The 13,706-nt window shown below is 47.2% G+C and overlaps 1 protein-coding gene and 1 pseudogene across 1 annotated transcript in view; one reads left to right on the top strand and one right to left on the bottom strand.

Moving 5' to 3' along the window:
* Window positions 1-4,372, top strand: part of LOC112116927 (zinc finger protein 883-like) — a 23,780-nt gene extending 19,408 nt beyond the window's left edge. Inside the window, exon 4 of the mRNA XM_024214681.3 lies at window positions 1,816-4,372. Coding sequence (XP_024070449.1) covers window positions 1,816-3,449 — 1,634 coding nt within the window. The 3' untranslated portion in view covers window positions 3,450-4,372. The remainder of the gene's footprint in view (window positions 1-1,815) is intronic.
* Window positions 1-13,706, bottom strand: part of LOC112123844 — a 158,705-nt pseudogene that overhangs the window by 116,761 nt on the left and 28,238 nt on the right.

Below are 13,706 nucleotides of genomic sequence, written 5' to 3'. Positions count from 1 at the left end.
GTGTGTGGGGGGTGCAGGGCAGAAGGCTGGGTGTGGGGGGGGGTTCAAGGGTCAGGGCAGAGGGCTGGAGGTATGGGGGTGCAGGGCAGAAGGCTGAGTGTGTGTGCGGGGTTTAGGGCAGAGGGATGGGGCTGTGGGGGTGCAGGGCAGAAGGCTGGGTGTGTGTTGGGGTGGGGGGGTTCAGGGCAGAGGGCTGAGTGTGTGGGGGGGGTCAGGGCAGAAGGCTGGGGTGCTCGGCTCGTGGGGGTGCTCCCACCCCCTGCCCTGAGCGACTCAAGGCAGGGGGCTGGAAGGGATATGCCCTGTTCCACCCCCTTCCCCCAGGCTCCGTCCCTACCTCTCTCTGCGTCCTCTACAGAGCTGTGTGGACGCTGCCGCTCTTCCCCCTCCCCCTCGCTAGGGCCATCAGCTGATTCGTGCAGGGAAGGAGAGGAGGAGGGGCAGGAAAGCACCACGCTGGGGGAAGAAGCAGGGGAGGGGGGAAGCTTGGCTACCGCAGAATCAAGCTTCTGCCTCCTGCCCCCGCAGGGGAGAGCGATGGGCGGGGGGGGCTGAGTGGGGCTGGGGGCCGGGACCGTGGCAGGGAGCTGCGTGCCACTCAAAATTAGCTCGCGTGCCGACTCCTGCTTTATACATATGGTATACCTTTTAGCAATATTTAGCAGTATGTCCAACAATCACAGTGCATGTCTTCACCCTTTTGCAATTCTCCACTAAAAATGTTATGCTTATAGGAAGCATATAGGATCTTTTTCAGGGGAAAAGTCAATATGCTGCATTTATTGAAGATACAACACACCATATCAGTCACACCACACACAAACATACTGTTCCGCCAGTCGATGTTATAGTTGCCACTCCAGAGTCCGGATCCATCTAGCGGCCAGCAAGGTTGATCACGGGTAGGGAGGAGCCGGGTTCCGTTGGTCATGCCACAATGCTCCGGGCAAGTCTTGGCAGGTCAAACCCAGAGTTTCATGGCAAGGCACCTTGTTTATATACTGATTTTCCTTAATTGAGACCAATGAGTTTTGCACGGTCATACTGTAATCAATTGTTGTTTGACGAGTGCTTATTTTCTTAAATTGTCCTTCTCATCCTTTATCTTGTTCTTTCATCAAGTCCCTCAGGGAGTTATCCCATCCTGGTTTTGATCATAGCTATATTGTCCCCATTGACAGGTGCCTGTCTCATCTTTAGAGTCATCAATCTGCCCTCCTCTGACATTTCACTAGGGGCGTGTTGCAGCCTTCTGGCGCCCTTGCGTCTGTCTCCAGTTCTTCCCTTGTACATCTGGTTCAGCAATGGCCTTCACACTTATTTCTTAAAACACACATTCCTCATTCACACACAATACAGAATTAATTTACACACAACATTTTGAACAGGAACATCAAATTGCAATGCAAAAGAAAACAATCATGGCATTCTTTTACTTATTTTACAATGCTAAACCTACAACAAATTGGTGACCCTCGAAGGTCTGTTACTGTCTTGAAATCAGTCCAGACACAGATTCTGGCTGATGTATCTCTACCCGTTGGCCTATTAGGCCATTCCTTTCTGTTATTCAAAAAGGGTGGCTGGCAGGATATGATCAGATCATACAACAATACATTTAATACATGCTACATTCTTATTCTTTATCCTTCATTCTAAATCAGATAAAACATAAACATAAAATCCTACTACTACATTTGAGGGAAGAGTTTGGGGGAGTTCAGTTGCTGATTTTTATTTGACCTCTCTCCAGAACTTGTAATGGTTTGGTCTTCCCCTTTCCATCCCTGTTTGAGGTTTCTCTCTCTATCACAGCAGGTGATGCAACGATATGTGAGAAAGAGGAGCAGAATTCTCAGCAGGAAAATGTTGAGCAAGTGGATAAACACAGAGCTTTATCGCAAAGATTGGAAGAGAATGTGTCCAGGAGTCATGAGCAGGGACAATCCTGTGAGATTCAGCGCAGACCAGAAAGAGAGCAGGGAAACCAGCCAGGGGAGAAAGTGGGTAAATGTATATCCTGTCGAGGAACTCAGAAAGACCTCAAGGAAACCACAACCCAGCAGGAAATCCTCATGGGAAAGAGAAAAAATACATGCACTGAGTGTGGAAAAAATGTATGTGACTACTCAGCCCTTATAAAGCATCAGAGAATCCACACAGGAGAGAGGCCATATGAATGCAGTGAGTGTGGGAAAAACTTTACTCGCAGATCACACCTTATTACCCATCAGAGAATCCACACAGGGGAAAGGCCCTATAAATGCAGTGAGTGTGGGAAAAGCTTCACTACCAGCTCAGCCCTTTCTGAACATCAAAGAATCCACACAGGGGAGAGACCCTATGAATGCAGTGAGTGTGGGAAAACCTTCACTCGCAGCTCGCACCTTACTAGGCATCAGACAATCCACACAGGGGAGAGCCCCTATGAATGCAGTGAGTGTGGGAAAAGCTTCAGTACCAGCTCAGCCCTTTCTGAACATCAGAGAATCCACACAGGGGAGAGGGCCTATGAATGCAGTGAGTGTGGGAAAAACTTTACTCACAGATCAGGCCTTTTTCTACATCAAAGCATCCACACAGGGGAGAGGCCCTATGAATGCTGTGAGTGTGGGCAAACCTTCAGTCGCAGTTCACACCTTAGTACGCATCAGAGAATCCACACAGGAGAGAGGCCCTATGAATGCCGCGAGTGTGGGAAAAGATTCACTACCAGCTCAGCCCTTTCTGAACATCTGAGAATCCACACAGGGGAGAGGCCCTATGAATGCCATGAGTGCGGGAAAAGCTTCACTGTCAGCTCATCCCTTTCTGAACATCAGAGAATCCACACAGGGGAGAAGCCCTATGAATGCAGTGAGTGTGGGAAAACCTTCAGTCGCAGCTCGTACCTTTTTCAACATCAGAGAATCCACACTGGTGAGAGGCCCTATAAATGCATTGAGTGTGGGAAAAAATTCACTACCAGCTCAGCCCTTTCTGATCATCAGAAAATCCACACCAGTGTGAGACCCTATAAATGCACTGAGTGTGGGAAAACCTTCAATCACAGATCAACCCTTATTAGACATCAGAGAATCCACACAGGGGAAAGGCCCTATGAATGCAGTGAGTGTGGGAAAACCTTCATAAACAGTTCGAACCTTATTAGGCATCAGAGAATCCACACAGGAGAGAGGCCCTATCAATGCAGTGAGTGTGGGAAACACTTCACTACCAACTCAGCCCTTTTTCAACATCAGAGAAACCACACAGGCGAGAGGCCCTATAAATGCAGTGAGTGTGGGGAAAGCTTCACTACCAGCTCAGCCCTTTCTGAACATCAGAGAATCCACACAGGGGAGAGGCCCTATGAATGCAGCGAGCGTGAGAATACCTTCTCTTGGCACTCAGCCCATGTTAGGCATCAGAGAATCTGCAAGGGAGATCAACACCATAAAAACCTCTAGGGCTATCCATACTTTTTTCTTTAATACTTTTCCTGATTCCCACATACTAACTTTTAAAGCTGTTTGAACTGTTTGCTGCACAGTTATCCCTCAGCTTGTCCAGATGAGTGGTGCATTTTTGCCTTTTGCCATTCACCCTGTTTTGAAGTTGTCCTATTTGTCCTTTCTGTCAACTCCATTGTTCCATGACTATTTCAAGTGTGCCCTTCCTATCCGGAACGAGGGAGCATCACATTTATACCATTCCTTCTATTGCAAAGTTATTGTTAAAGTCACCAATGATACAGATTGTATCATTTCCAGTTGTTCTCACGTTGCTCTGGGTTGTGCTGAAGAGCAGTTATATTGGGAACTTTTCAAATTATATTTAAATGAAGAGGAGCGGGGCAGGGGGAAAAGGGGTCATTTCGGCCTCTGTGACACTGGAAGGGGATGGGATGACTCAGAGATTACCTCCTTCCCCATCACTGCAGAACTGATACCTTTTGTCTGAGCCATGCACAGTTTCTCTTCATTACATTCTACCCATCCACTTCTCAAAGTGTCATGTGAGGAACAGTTTTCAGCTGTCTGTGCTTGGAGATGTTGCTTTGACTTCTTCAATCCTAAATCAGAGTCATTGTGACTGGAGATGAAAGTGTGAAAGACCTGGAAAGGGAATTCAAATGGATCCCAAACAAAGTGTGATCATTTGGAGTTAAAATCGCAGGTTCTATCTGTTGGTAAAGCCACTTCTGGCAAGGTGGCTGTCACCCCCCCCCCCCACCCCCATTATTTGGATGCTAGGATAGTATAAATGTTGTAAATAACATAACTGACTATTGAGACAGTGCTGAGTGAAGTATGTTTGAATGAATCAGAGGAGAATGTGATGGGAGAATCTCTTGTCCCGATTCTGAATAATCAGATGTAACCTGCTCCGGAATTTCACTTGACACTTTCATTGTCATGTATTCTATCTCTCTCTGTGATGTGGATTTCTATCTTTCCTGAAGGCTGTTTCGTCACCCAATTGGATATTAGTTCAGTTTGATAGGATGTAGCTCAGATTTATTGGAGAATTTAAGACAAATGACCATTTACTAAACTCATCATTTCTCACTTCAGCTTTGCTTTTCCCCCATCCCTCCATGATGACATGGGGAAAGTTCAAGTGCAGTTCTGTCAACAGGAGAGAACTCTCCAATTTACTGGACATGCTAACAAAGAAACAGCAGTGATTTAAAATCTCCACTTGGAAATGGTGAACAACAGCAGAACCCCAGCTAATTGGGGGAAGTGCATATGATCACAGAGTAGTTCAATTGCTGAAGTCAATATTGTCTCAGATTATCCAGGGAGAGAATTCCACATTAGGTTATTTTGAAGTAGGCAAAGTGCACATGTATTTGGTTCCTAAAGCATGTGTAACCCATGCCCTAGAGAAGACTTCTCCTAGTTAACCCTACATTATGGGAGATGCTGCCCTTCACGACACAGATGTTGAGGAAATAGAAGTGCGGGTTTAGTTGAATTTATCCTGTGTAGGTGCTAAAAATGTGAATAAAATGAAATCAGTGTTGTAAGTCTAATAGTTGCAGAAAAATAGCTATTTTCACACCCCTGAGCAATGTAGTTATACCAATAAATGTCTTTAGTGTAGACCAGACCAGTTTTCTCTTGTTTTGTGCATTTACATCACTTCTCCTCTACCTCCTCCTACTTTGAAAGATTAAAAAGTGTGCACATAGAAGAGGGGTGTTTTTCCTCCTTATGCAAACATTCCCATATAGGAGAACCCTTCCACCAACACACATGGCAGATGATCCTGAGATATATGAACTCACAGAAGTGGTTGGGACCTACATTGGGCCAAACCACAACTTGAGCCAAGTTTCAGTTGTTGGCAATGGGGATTAAAAGAAAGCTAACATATCTGACTAGAATTGGTGATCTTTAAATATGTTAGTGTTACCAGTGAAAATGAAATTGTAGGTGAAATCATTGTGTGATGATCTGAATTATTTTGAAAAACTGAAAGTTTTGTTTTTTGTTAGGTCATCTCCCATATGACTAACCAGTCTCCCTGTATGCGAGAGAGCTCCTAGTATGGAGGGCAGAGCCAACTGTCAGATCACCTGGTTCCTCAACTGTAGATACAGCTCTCAGTACCCATCAGTCCAAAGACTGAGAGAAATGGAGAGTTCCAACCATTGTCATTTTAGTATCTTATTATTTGTTTCTCTGTTTTTTGTTTTTAATAGCTAGGAGAGGTGCTAGCCTTTCTGTTATATCAGGGTGTGACTGTATAGCTAAGTGCATGTGTGACAAAAGCTTTTTCGTGCCAGTTGGCAAAGGGGTCACTGTTATTTACAAGCAACTCCTGTCTCAGATCTTTCAAACTTGCCACACCAAATACACTGATTTTATTATATTTATTCAAGAGCCATAGCAGCGAGACCTCTACTGAAAAAAGCTTGTAAATTATTGATACTCCTAATCACTGTGAGAGGTGTGTATGAGTCATATTGAAGGAGTAATGTAAATATATGGAAAAATATGCCCAAATGATATTGTAATGAAAGTGAGTCACCCCAATCATTGGTCTTGGTGGGGACGGCCCATTCATGTGGGAGGAAATTGTCACCCATCCCTTGCTAACTAGTTATGTGATGTATTGCTCAATTGTCAACATTTGCACCAACCCAGGAAAGCCAATGGAAAACTATCAAAGACAAACTAGCAACATCGAAATCCTGTGGAAGTGAAAAGGACAATAGGACAATGAGTAGATTGTCCTTTCTGTGAATAAAGGCAAAAGACTGATTCAGTTTATAACAGGGTGGAGAAAAACACTCTGGGTTCATTCACCAAGGAGATCCCTAACGACCAGTGGTGCTTCATGAAAGGCAGGGCCCTGGCTCCTAGGGCCTAGCAACCGCTGCAGTAGACTGAAGTGTGAGGTGAGAATCTACGTAGATAGGAAAGGTAACCACTAAAAAGTGTAGGTTGCGTTTTGTGATTTTGTTCTGTTTCAATCTCTATCCCTTGTTAAACGTCCATTTGTTTGATAACTACTCAAGTGCTGTGTGTGATACAGGAGCAGTGGTCTACAGTAAAACTGGTAACCTGGCATATACCATTGCTTCGGGAAAAGAGGATCTGGGATTTCTCTGAGTATCTGGTGATTGGGGCTGGACCCCGGGGGGGGGGTCACATTGAAGGAACTCAGGGCTTAGGGTGTCTCTATTGTCAACTGACAGGGCTGCTGTAGCTCAGAGGAGGGTGCTTGAGTGCCTGACAGGCTGGGTGAGTTTGGTCGTTAACATTCAGCTGCCAAATGCAAAAGTCCCTCTTCCTAGTGGCAGGTGGCAATGAAGAGACTCACAGCCCTCAACACCCTGAGAAGGGTCACAATGTGCATCTATGTTGACCCACCTGTGAAATCCACACGGGGAAAGCACCCTATAGCATAGTTCCCTGGCTCAAAATAGCCCTAAAACTCTGCCCTACAAAATCATGGAACGTGTGCTCTTTGCTCTGTGAAAGCATGTAAAGAATCCAAGTGCTGGAGGGTAGAGATTGGGTCCAGAGTGACCTAGACAAATTGGTGGATTGAGCCAAAAGAAATCTGGAGAGGTTCAACAAGGACAAGTGCAGCGTCCTGCACTTAGGATGGAAGAATCCTATGCACTGCTACAGGCTGAGAACTGACTGGGTAAGGGTTAGAGTCCTGTGCTCCAGCCCCCTAATCATTTTTGTTGCCCTCCGCTGGACTCTTTCCAATTTTTCCACATCCTCCTTGTAGTGTGGGGCCCAAAACTGGACACAGTACTCCAGATGAGACCTCACCAATGTTGAATAGAGGGGAATGATCACATCCCGCGATCTGCTGGCCTTGCCCCTACTTATACAGTCCAAAATGCGATTAGCCTTCTTGGCAACAAGGGCACACTGTTGACTCATATTCAGCTTCTCATCCACTGTAACCCCTAGGTCCTTTTCTGCAGAACTGCTGCCTAGCCATTCGGTCCCTAGGCTGTAGCAGTGCATGGGATTCTTCCATCCTAAGTGCAGGACTCTGCACTTGTCCTTGTTGAACCTCATCAGATTTCTCCTTGCCACTTCTGCTGGCATGGGCATGCATCTTGGAGGCCTTTCTAGAAGAGAATTTGGAACTGAGTTGAGAAAACCAGTTTCAAAACAGGAAGCTCAGGTTTAGTTTCATTTATTTATAATATTAAATAATCCTTTCATCCTAGTATCACAATTATAAGTGCTTCAGCGTTATGGTTTTCCAGAGGGAAAACTTAACTTCTCTCCAAAGGGAGTTGAGAGAAAACACTTTTCAGAGTCCAGAAAAGACAAGATGGGTAAGAGCTTGTAGAGGACCAACCTCTGTTGGTGAAAGAGACAAGCTTTGGAGCTAACCCAGAACTCTTCTTCAGCTCTGTGTAGCCCCAAAGTTTGTCTCTTCCACAAACAGAAGTTAGAACATAAGAATGGCCATACTAGGTCACAGCAAGGGTCCGTCTATCCCACTATCCTGTCTTCTGAAAGTGCCTAATGCCAGGTGCTCCAAAGAGAATGAACAGAACAAGTAATCAAGTGATCCATCCCCTGCCCCCCATTCCCAGCTTCTGACACAGAGAGGATAGGGACACCATCCCTGCCCATGCTGGATAATAGCCATTGATGGACCTGTCCTCCATGAACTTATCTAGTCCAGTTTTAAACCCTCTTCTAGTCTTGGCCTTCACAACCCCCTCTGGCAAAGAGTTTCCCAGGTTAACTGTGCATTGTGTGAAGAAATATTTCCTTTTTTTTTTTTTTCATTTCAAACCTGCAGCCTATTCATTTCATTTGGTGACCCTCTAGTTCTTGTGTTATGAGAAGGAGTAAATAACACTCCCTTCCTTGGTCCTTTAAAAGATATTATGTGACCCCCTCCCCCTTGTCTCTCATGTCCTGGGACCAACATGGATGCAACAACCCTGCAAACAACAAGGTTCAAAGTCGATGCACATGGAAGAAGTATTTTGCATTTCATTCCTTATGTCCTGGTCCCATCCTGTGGCCATTTCCTTTCCCTCCTGTCTGTTACAAGCTTTGGTGTTTTGCACAGAAACATTATTTCCACAGGAGACACCCAGGAGTAGGGGTGCATTCCTGTACCAAACAGTCACTAGAAGGGGGTAGACAAAGGCCTTTAGGACAAGGCATCCATCACAGTCAAAAAATCATCTCCCTCCTGGAGGTCACTGGCAGCCTGAATTTGTTCCTTAGCCTCCCAGAGTCTGGGGGCTGGACTCAGCACCATCCAGCCCTTCCATATGTACCAGGAGCAAACACAAACCTTGTCTTTAAAACAAGCTGTGCCTTCCTTCTCAGGGAAGAATGATTGAAATTGAGCTTCAGTTCCTCTCTCCTAGTGATGGGTTGGGTGTGGGGCATTGGTGGTATAGTGGTGAGCCTAGCTGCCTTCTAAGCAGTTGACCTGAGTTCAATTTGCAGCTAAAGTAATAATGGCTTTTGTCTTTTGTTGGTTCATTGTCTGGAAGTGATTTAATTTCAGTCATATTGTGTTATAATCATAGTATCAATAGAATAAGACAATAAATGTTTCAAAGCCCAGCAGGTCATACAGGATGGAGACATACAAGGGGCTGGAATGTGTCATCTGAGAAAGACAGAACACTTGGAAACCTGCATCTCCCATCCCCTGGCCTTCCGTGTTATGATTCCAGCTGCGTGCAATGTTTATCTGATGTTCCTGCATGATGGGGAGATAAAGTTTTGGGTCAGTTTTTGCTCCTGCAGCTTCCTTTGCTGTTAAAATTATAATGACAGGAACAAAACGGAGGCAAAATAAAAATAAACGCAAAATTGCAATACCGTTAGGGAAAGAGAAGATCATGGTTAAGCCAAACACTTCAAAATAAAAATACTAAAAATTACCCCCCTCCCCCACTAAAGGAGGTGGGGTACAGCTCTGACTGAGAGGCCCCACAGGAAAAATTTCAGCCCAAAGACAAATTTGTGTGAAATGTTGAGAAGTGAAGAGCCCCCTCCCCCCCCCAAATCCCCAGAACTCTAGAGTCACCCCCATGGCACCAGCACAGGAAACCCAGTGGGATGGGATTATAGAATACAAGGGGGGAGGCAGCAGGGGAGAGAGGTGTCAGGGAGTCTCTCTTTTTCCTTCTCTTCTCTTTCTGTTCTTCTCTTCCGGGAACTGCAGTCACAGCAGGGAGGGGTTTGTCTCATTGTAAGGGGTCCGTGTCTGTCACAAAGGTTGTGGCAGTGATGGATTCTGTGACTTCCTGTGACCTCTGTGACTTCTGTAGTGGCCACTGTGGCTGACTCCAGGGCTGCCCAAGCTGCTGGCTCCGGGGACCGCCCAAGCAGCGGCCAATGCAGCTGGCCCTGGGGACCGCTTGACCAGTTGTTCCAAGGGCAGTGGGAGCAGCCGCAGCTCATTGGCCCCCGGCAGCTGTCCCGGGGTGGCCGGAGGAGCGGCTGGCCCCCTGGGGCTCCCCCCCAGCAGCAGCTGGAGTGGCAGCGGGCCACCAGGGCTTCTCCCCTGGTAGCTGGTACTCATTATTGATCAAATAAATCGAAACGCTTCCCCCTGCCAGTGGATTTAGCCCAGGACCCTCAAAGTCAGCAGCTGTTACACCCCCTCCCCCCCACTGAGCTCTCTGGTCAGGTGTCCTAGTGCCAGAAGCCTCTTGTTTAGATCCTAAAATAGCATTTTTTCACTGGAGGGCTGAAATTTTGGACCGAACATTGTAGCTCCACTGTTATTTTATTGAATTGCTTCAAAGCAGCAAGTCAAGAATGTCCCTTAAGGGCCAGGCTCTCTGCCATGGAAACAGTTGCCACTGCTCTGCAGGAGTCTGTGTGTTCCACACAGCAAAGTACAAACCTGCTCCGAACTGAAGGGGGGTCAGACAGTGACGGTAATGCAAATACTTCAGACTATTAACCCTGGGTCCCTTTTATTCTTTAACCCAGGACATGCCAGTCAGCTGTTAGCCATGGCGTTATCTTCATCTTAAAATACCTCTCAGGACATATAACAGAGGAAGTGAAACCTCCTCCCCCAAATAGCTCCCTGTTGAGGAGTTGTACCATACCTGCCCCTGGACACTGTCTGGTTTTATACTCTTAGAGTTTTTTCTCTTCAAACCCATCCTTATCCCAATCTATGGGCCAACCTCCACAATTCAGAGTTTAGAATTTACTCTCATCACCCTAGTGTGTCAATTCCCATGTGAATGAGACAAAGTAAGTGAGGGAAGCTCCATGGCTAATGAAAACCAATGCTCTGGGTGAGGTCTCAACTCATAACCGCAGCAGTGCATCTCACTGCACTAACCAGTTGTACCCCTCTAAGTACTTAATAGACAAACTTGGGCTGTGGGCAGTTACCTGTGTGTGTGGTTAACAACTTTGGTGGCTAATTGAAAGGCTGATGGTTCAAACCCAAAAGATAGCGGTGGTTTTTTTAGTGATGAGGATCCAGTACATTTTAACAGGCAAAAAATCTCTATTCTGGTCTAGCCTCATTTGACTCCTTCTGCCCATCTTCTTCCTCCCCCCTCAGTGTCTTTCCTTCCCCACTGGGGACATGCAGAGATGAACCCTGGTCAGTCTGTGTCACAGAGTCTGTATCCCATAGAGCCGTGCTTTTCAAACTGCGGAATGTAAGGCACTCAGTCGCGGCGGCTCTGGTCAGCACCACCGATCAGTCTCAAAAGACCCGTCTGCGGTGCTGCCCAGTTAAGGCAGGCTAGTCCCGATCTGTTCTGATACCGCGCTGCACCCCAGAAGCAGCCAGCAGGTGTGTGGCTCCTAGGAGGGGGGGGGCACGGGGCTCCGCAAGCTGCCCCCAACCAGGCCAATGGGAGCTGGGGGGCGGGGAGGTGCCTGCGGGCGAGAACCATGTGGAGCCACTTGCACACCTCCACCTAGGAGATGGACCTGCTGCTGGCCACTTCCGGGGCGCAGCACAGTCTGCAGTGCCAAGACAGGCAGGAAGTCTGCCTTAGCATCCCCACTGCGCCACTGACCGGGAGCTGCCTGAGGTAACTCCGCACCCCTGCCCCCTCCCCCTAGGTGCTTTGGGGTGCCCTAGGGCCCACCATGGAGCTGCTGTCCCTGCAGGGTCCCTGGGAGTCACAAAGGGGTGATGTGAGGTTACTGGAGCCCCCGGAACAGCCCTGTGGGGACTCAGCCCTGTGGGGAATTCACTGTCTGTGGAAAAGCACGTCTAGGACTGGGGATTCCCAGCTGCATTAAAGCGGCATGAAGGAGAAGGAAGAGTTAAAGCTTTACAACAGTCTGGGTGTGGAGGACGGTGCCAATCTGCAGAACGGCCAACCCCCAACGTTCAAAAAGCCTGAGTCAGGCTCACCAAAAATCACGAGATTGGCTTTAAAATCATGAGATTATGTAAAATTAATAGATTTGGGGATCTTTTTATTTGCCTTCTGCTTGATGAGCCTTTAGGGCGCACTGGGGTCACATTTTGAATCTTCAAAGCCACAAGGGCTAGAAACGTACTGTGTCTTTAAAAGTGAAGGCTGAAATCATCACATCTCCACCTGACTCCAGGAGCTGGGGCATTAAGGAAAACAACAATTCTCATGAGACTCAAGACAAAATCATGACAATTGGCAACACTGAGTCGGATGGAGTGTTTATTCTCCGGGATTCCCTATCTTTTTCTTTCTGTGGCCCCCGCCCAACATGGTATAAAAACTCCACAGCCCACCTATGCCACAACAACTGCCCTAGCTCCCTGCTCAGCAGCAAAAAAGTCAATTCCCCCCACCCCTGATGAATCAGCCAGGAGCTAAGTGCAATGCTGGAGGTTTCTCCTTTCACTCCTGCTGGGGAGTGGCGGGGTCCCAGGGGCATTTCCAGAAGAGCATTTGGAACTCAACTGGGGGAACCAGCCTTTCAGAACAGAAAGCTCAAGTTCAGACTACATGTTTATTTACAATTGTTTATAATATGATATAATCCTTCAATCCTAGTGTCACCATCGATAACATGGCTTGTTCTGCCTGGTAGTTTACCAAGGGTAAAACTAACCATCCCTTCAAATACGAAAGAGTGGAGATAAATCACCTCTCAGAGTCAATGTGGGGTAATCAATAGCAGACGGAGGGCCAAATCGCTTTTGAATGGCCCCCAAAATCTTTTTATTTACTTATTATCATTATTGTTATTTTTTATTATTATTTTCTCTGGAGTCTGGACCTTAACCAGATCTTGACCAACAATTTTGGACCTTGACACAAAATAATGGATTACCCCTAATAATTGTGTTGTGTTAGGCCTGGTCTACACTACGAGTTTAGGTCGACTTTAGCCGCGTTAAATCGAATTAAGCCTGGACACGTTCACACGACGAAGCCCTTTCTTTCGACTTAAAGGGCCCTTTAAACCGGTTTCTTTACTCCACCTCCGACGAGGGGATTAGTGATAAAATCGACCTTAGGGGGTCGGAATTGGGGTAGTGTGGACGGAATTTGATGTTATTGGCCTCCAGGAGCTATCCCACAGTGCTTCATTGTGACCACTCTGGACAGCACTCTCAACTCAGATGCACTGGCCAGGTAGACAGGAAAAGCCCCGCGAACGTTTGAATTTCATTTCCTGTTTGCTCAGCGTGGAGAGCACAGGTGACCACGCAGAGCTCATCAGCACAGGTAACCGTGATAGATTCCCAGGATCGCAAAAGAGCTCCAGCATGGACAGAACGGGAGGTACGGGATCTGCTCGCCATATGGGGAGATGAATCAGTGCTGGCTGAACTCCGAAGCAGTAAACGAAATGGCAAAATATTAGAAAAGGTCTCCAAGGCCATGAAGGACAGAGGCCATAACAGGGACGCACAGCAGTGCCGCGTGAAAATTAAGGAGCTAAGGCAAGCCTACCACAAAGCCAGAGAAGCAAACGGAAGGTCCGGGGCAGAGCCGCAAACATGCCGCTTCTACGCGGAGCTGCATGCCATTCTAGGGGGTGCAGCCACCACTACCCCAACTGTGTGCTATGACTCCCTCACTGGAGAAACACACAGGGAAGAGGGTTCGGAAGAGGAGGATGGAGAAAATGTAGATTGCTCACAGCCGCAAGGAAGCGGAGAAACCGGTTTCCCCAAGAGCCAGGATATGTTTGTCACCCTGGACCTGGAACCAGTAACCCCCGAACTCACCGAAGACCCTGAGGGCACACAGGGGACCTCTGGTGAGTGTACCTTTGTAA

This window comes from Terrapene carolina, unplaced genomic scaffold (genome assembly GCF_002925995.2).
Source record: "Terrapene carolina triunguis isolate 2854851 unplaced genomic scaffold, T_m_triunguis-2.0 Scaffold751, whole genome shotgun sequence".
Lineage (NCBI taxonomy): Eukaryota > Metazoa > Chordata > Testudines > Emydidae > Terrapene > Terrapene triunguis.
Note: the sequence above shows the minus strand (reverse complement) of the source record. Positions and strands in the feature narration are given on the sequence as shown.